The sequence below is a fragment of the Bombina bombina genome, chromosome 5, assembly GCF_027579735.1.
Source record: "Bombina bombina isolate aBomBom1 chromosome 5, aBomBom1.pri, whole genome shotgun sequence".
Lineage (NCBI taxonomy): Eukaryota > Metazoa > Chordata > Amphibia > Anura > Bombinatoridae > Bombina > Bombina bombina.
This window is the reverse complement of record NC_069503.1, coordinates 319,297,200-319,303,199: the sequence shown is the minus strand read 5'-3', so window position 1 is coordinate 319,303,199 and position 6,000 is coordinate 319,297,200. Positions and strand designations below refer to the sequence as shown.

General features: G+C 33.7%; 1 protein-coding gene across 1 annotated transcript in view; it reads left to right on the top strand.

Moving 5' to 3' along the window:
* Positions 1-2,450: 2,450 nt before the first annotated feature.
* The window catches only part of VWDE (von Willebrand factor D and EGF domains), a 258,980-nt gene continuing 255,430 nt past the window's right edge, over positions 2,451-6,000 (top strand). The window contains 1 exon segment of the mRNA XM_053714104.1: positions 2,451-2,716. Within this exon segment, the coding sequence (XP_053570079.1) occupies positions 2,629-2,716 (88 nt within the window). The 5' untranslated portion in view covers positions 2,451-2,628.

The window sequence follows — 6,000 nt, the reverse complement described above, 5'->3', positions numbered from 1 at the left end:
ATTATTTAAAAGTTATCATCATGTTAATGGCTGCTAATGATCAGTTTTAATTGTAAAATTAAGGCACTCCACTCAGTAATACCAGAGCACGCAAATATGCACTGGTATTACAAGTTAGGTGCAATGCAAACGCGACTGAGCGTTTACATTAAAGGGAATCTTTGCGCTTAAGAGAGCACGCTTCCATATGCTTAAATGAGAGCCTGGTTCCCATGCCAACAGACATGGCATGAGAACCTCGCACATCGAAGAGGATAAGTCATGCAGCGATGGGCAGCAAATTGAAATATATACATATGCATATCAATATATACATATATATTTATGTGCTAATATGTGTATATACACATATTAACACATAAATATATATTTATATAGCATACACATATATATTTAAAGGGAACACACAGTTCCCCATAGACTGCAATGTCACACCCCACCCCCTCTAACTTTAAGCCCTAAAAACTGTGCTTCGTACAGTTATTTTAAAAAAAAATGCAAATTTTTTATTTTATTAATACAAATACTACACTTAAATTTGGAGGCAATTTGTGCACATTTAGAAAATAAACCAGAGATCTGATCTGGTTAATTTTTGGATTGCTAATTGCTACCGTGAGCTTGCTGTAGCAATAACCAGCCACTTGTAATAGCTGGTTATTTATTGCATGCCGTAAACCGAAAATAAAATGTTGATGGAAGTATGAGACTCTTACCTACAGAAAAAAATGTGAATAGGGGTGAGGGGGATACAGCTATAATTGCAGAGAGGGGGAAGCCCATTACACTACAGAAAAATAATAATAATAAATACATTTTGAAAAAAAAAAATACATTATAGATATAGATAGCTGCCAGTACCTAAGATGGCAGATACTTTTATGAGGCGCTAGGGTTAGAGAGCTGTTTAGGAGGGATCAGGGAGGTAGGGAGTGTGAGGTGGGAGGGTAATCCCTGCATTAAAAAAACTGTTACCCTTACCAGCTAACCTTTAAACCAATCCACTTGAAATTCAGAAGTGTGGTGCGAAATTAGTGCCCTCCTTATTGATAAAAACTAATTGAAAAGCCTTGCATGTCTGCTATTTCTGAACCAAAGGGACCCCACAGAACCTTTTACAACCATTTGTCTTATGACTGCAGTATTTGTGTGTAAATAATTCTAGTGAGAAACCCAAAGTTTGTGAAAAAGTTAATAATATTTTTAATATGATTGCATTCGGTGGCAAAACAGTGCCTAGATTAATACCTTAGGTTGTCTACTAAAAATATAGGTAAATTAAGAAAAAAACAGGCACTGTTTAAATGGAGTGATAGCAAATGTGCTAAAAATTCTTTCTCTGAACTACACATATTATGTATAAAATCATATACAATACATATATATTTATGTTTGCTTCCATCGCTGCGCTATTTACCCCTTTGCTGCGCTATGTTCTGGTGCTGTCTCTGAAGCCAATAGATCGAGGCTCCAATTGGAGCCTATGGAAGCTTTCAAGAGCGTAATGTTTCCGTACAATGCGAACGCGAGGTCACTTTCGCATTGCACATAACTTGTAATCTCATCACAAATTAGCGTGCGTGGGTATTACAAAGTGGAGTGCAAATATCACTTCAGTGAAAGCGATATATTGCGCTCCACTTATAATCTGGCAGCGCTGTGCCTTTACCCTTCAACAGAACTGTGGTGTTTGTACATATCCGTGATTGAACATTAGTAGGATGTACCCACCAGACTTGTGCACAGACATTTTAGTTTCTTGGACTAATTATTTGCCATGAAAATGCTTTTCTTTCTTTTTCCCACCTTTAAAGAAACTGCACAAATGAATCAACGAAAATGGTTTTCTCGCGTTCATTTGTTTGTTATAATTGTTAAAAAGTCAATTGATTTCCCATTTTTGGACGGATGCAACAGATATGGAAAAATCTGTATTTTTTTCATTGATCTGAAAATGAATGCACATGTGTAGCACCTATCAGCTAAAAAGTATTAGTAGGAAATGAACATTTTATACCACTTTATTAAACTGTTTACATTTAGGTCATTTTTACTTGACATTTTTCATTAAAATAAATAAATACAAAAGCAAAAATAAAAGAATAAATGCTTCTCTATCACAAGGATGGTACAAAAAATAGCAAATTATCATTTTATTACTTTTTGTAACATTTCTCATTTTATTTTAAAGTTAATTTAAAAAAAACATATAGCTAAACAAAACAAAAAAATATTTGTAAGATAAATTTGTTTTGATTTCATGACAGTAAAGAAATTAATTATATGAGTTCTATAAACCAGATTACCTAAAAACTTTGAGAAATCCATGTCAGATCTTCCACTAACTTTGTGCAGCTGGAGTGCCTTGAAGCTGGAGGCGTGCCTGGCTTCTATTAGAGGTGGTCACAGAGTCTTGTAATTTGAGTTCACTCTCCTGTTAGGCTGCCGTGTGGTTGGTACAAGGCTATACTGACCTACAATACTATAACTAAATGATGAGGTTTTGTGTTGAAGACACTTTATTATCTTAGGGACTGATCCCAGAACAACCAATCAACAACACACTGGATTTTCTTCATTGAATGTTGAAATTGAGATACTTTCTTCTGTACAGATTATTCTCTGGTCATGTTAACAATGAGGCAAGCTTCTTTGAAGGGATTTTTCACAATTTGGGTTGTGGTGATAATTTTGCAAACAGCTAGATCTCAGGAAGGTAAGAATGTTAATGGAAACTGCAATAATGTAAAAGTGAGCAATTATATGCTTATATATTAGCTTTTTTTACTGTAACACATTAACTGTTAAGTAAAATGATCCCTAAATAATAATGTATTTTTTTTTCTTAGATGAGCTATTTTGAATAATTAACTACATTATTGATCTATTCAGTTACAAGTAGCAAAATTGATCTATAAAATTATTAATAAGCACAGTGTAAAAATTACTGAATTGGAGAAGACATCAGCCACTGGCTCAAGCAGATGAGTATTATGCTATCTGCAACGTCACAGTAATCCCTAAACACTTGTTTTTATCTCACCTTTTGTTTGGCTTAAGGGGGTTATTTGATGGAATTAGGACACACACACACACACACACACACACACACACACACACACACACACACACATATATACACACATTTTTATTTATGCACATAATGAAACAACTTTGCAATGTATTTTCATTATTTATTTTGCCCAATTTTCATGGAATGTAAGTCTGAAAATTAAACAATTTCTAATTATCAAACCTTAATCTTCTAACTCTGCTATGTATCTATCCCTAATTGACTTTTTGAGATAACAACTGCAAAACAATGTTCTCTATACTAACATTATAGCTGGGAAAAGCCTTGTTGTCCGCAGACTAAAGCCCAGATTGGCTCCTCCAAATAAAGCAAATGGTGGGTGGAGTTTGCTATTGATAAATAATAGCAGTAAAAAGGATCTTAATTTTTTTTAAAAATGTTAAAGGGACAGTCAACTCAAACTTTTTTTATTGTTTCAAAAGATAGACAGTCCTTTTATTGCCCATTCCCCAGTTTTTCACAGAAAACATGGTTATATTAATACACTTTTTACCTATGTGATTGCCTTGTTTCTAAGCATCTTCTGACTGCCCCTGATCACATGACTTTATAAATTGACTTGCATTTAAGCCAATAAGTGCTGTGTTGTTAGAATCCACGGGCATTAACACAATGTTATCTATATGGCTCACATGAACTAGCTTCCCCTTATGTGAAAAGCAAATACAAAAGCATGTTATCATGGGGCTGGCTTTAGGGACTTAGAAACAGACAGAAATTTAGAGGTTTAAAAGTCATAAATACTGATGTCTAGTACTTTGCTGTCCATAATTTGTGACACTGATATAGACCCTTTTAAATAAACAAATATATCAGCAGTGTTAATTGTGTACTCATTGGCTTGAATAGCTGCCAGTACTTGACAGATAAGTGATTCTTTGTTTAGTTTTCATTGTTGAAATCCGTAACTAATGAGGTCTATTTATTAGGGTTCATCTTGTCTAGGAGTTCATATATCTGTTATGCAAACTATTTGTTTGCATTATACAGCACTGCATAAAAAGCTTAATTAATCTTCATATCTGTAATAATACCTGATTCTATGGATGAGTTAATTATACTACTTTGTCTTCCAAAATGAGTGTGGACTTTACACTGAGTATGAGATGCATCTATTATTAAAATATGTAAAATATAAAGAATCACAATTTTTGTGTGGAAATAAAGGGATTCATTAAAGTTTACTGATCATTTTCCTGTCCATTTAATATATTATTTCATTGGTATTGGAATGCTGTGAACAATTTACTCAGTTCATGTACTGGAATAATTATTGAAATAACCTCTCTTGGATAGTAATCATATAAAACAATGCTCAAATCAGTGTTCTTAAAGGGTTTTTGTAATTGAAAGTTTTCTATCATACATATGAAGCAAATAAACATGTTGAACATATGTACCTGAAAGAAAAGTTAAAAGACCATTAAAGACAGTATGATTGCACTTAGTCTGAATTTCAAATGAGCAGAAAATTATTTTTCTGGCAAATGTCAGTAACTTTGGTTTTCCTTCCCCTTTATCATATGACAGCCATCAGCCAATCACAATATGTATACTCTGTGACTTCTTGCACATGCTTAGCAATAGTTGGCACCTCAGAAAGTGTGCATGTAAAAAGATTGTGCATGTTTTGGTAATGATAGTAAATTAGAAAGTTGTTTAAAACTGAATTCTCAATCTGAATCATAAAAGTTTATTTTGACTTTAGTGTCCCTTTACGTAAAAAAGCGGTTTAAATGTGCCTAAACCTAATATAGCAGTGTCATGAAGACCTCATGATTTGGGGATGTCAGGAGTTGATTTTTTTTCATTTATTTTTGTGTCCTGTATTTCTGTGTCTGCTATTTTCATCTTCTTATCAGAACCATCTAAAAAAAAAGGCACTGTTTTTGGGAAGAATGGTTTTCATTATCTACATCTGGAGAACCAGATATAAGGAGCAATCTGCTCTTCTCAGGAGAGTGATTTTTATGAGGTTCAGATGTCAACACACAGTGACAGAAAACAGTGACCCTATCAAGACACCTACCTGAAACTTTAGGATATCATGACATGTTTTAATCACTTTTATGTTACAGAATTACCAAATATGACAGACATGTTATGTTTGGCATTAAAATAATCCTCATGATGTCACAATGTGATTGCTTATAGTGTATTATAATACATAACTAAAATTATATTATCTTATAGCTTCAGCCAGCCAGCAGTTTGGGGTGTATAGTCTGCCATAAAAAAAACATGGTGGCTAACTTCCTTGCCCACTCTGGAAGGGGTCAGTTCGGAAATTGTGATTTCAGAAAAATAATATTGTCATTATACATGGGAGGCTATGGGTCACAGCGTGTTTGACAATATTTCTGTAATCTCCCTGGAACAGAGGCTATTCTGGTATAGCCTCTGCTATATTTTCTCCTTTTTATTTTTAAAAACTGTTTGGCTTTGTGTTAATTGTTTATTAACTCAGTTTTTATATAAATGCACTGTGACTCTTTTTAAGTTCATAATAAATGTTCTATTATTAAGTTTTTGCCTTTTGTCTAATATTAAATGGGAGTTTGGGCATTTTCTGGGTCTAGTACAGATGAGAGAGTGTTGTTAACCTCTGCACCCACTAAGTCACAGGCTTGCCTGGAAAGGCTAGACTATGACAAACTAGTTAAGGTGGAAGGGGTCTATTAACCCTTTCTGTTACAAACTGGTGACTGTTGCAGGGATGGTTAAACCCTGTATGTCACAAGCAGTATTTGTATTTCCTGCTTAATTTATATGACTTGCAGATACGGCTCCCTCAGTTTTATTGGTGGAGATAAACACACCTATGCAAGCTTGGTATGATTTTTTTTTTCTTTTAAATTTAATAAAATAAATGGTTTAAAATTTGTTTTACAATGCTCTTTTTAGCC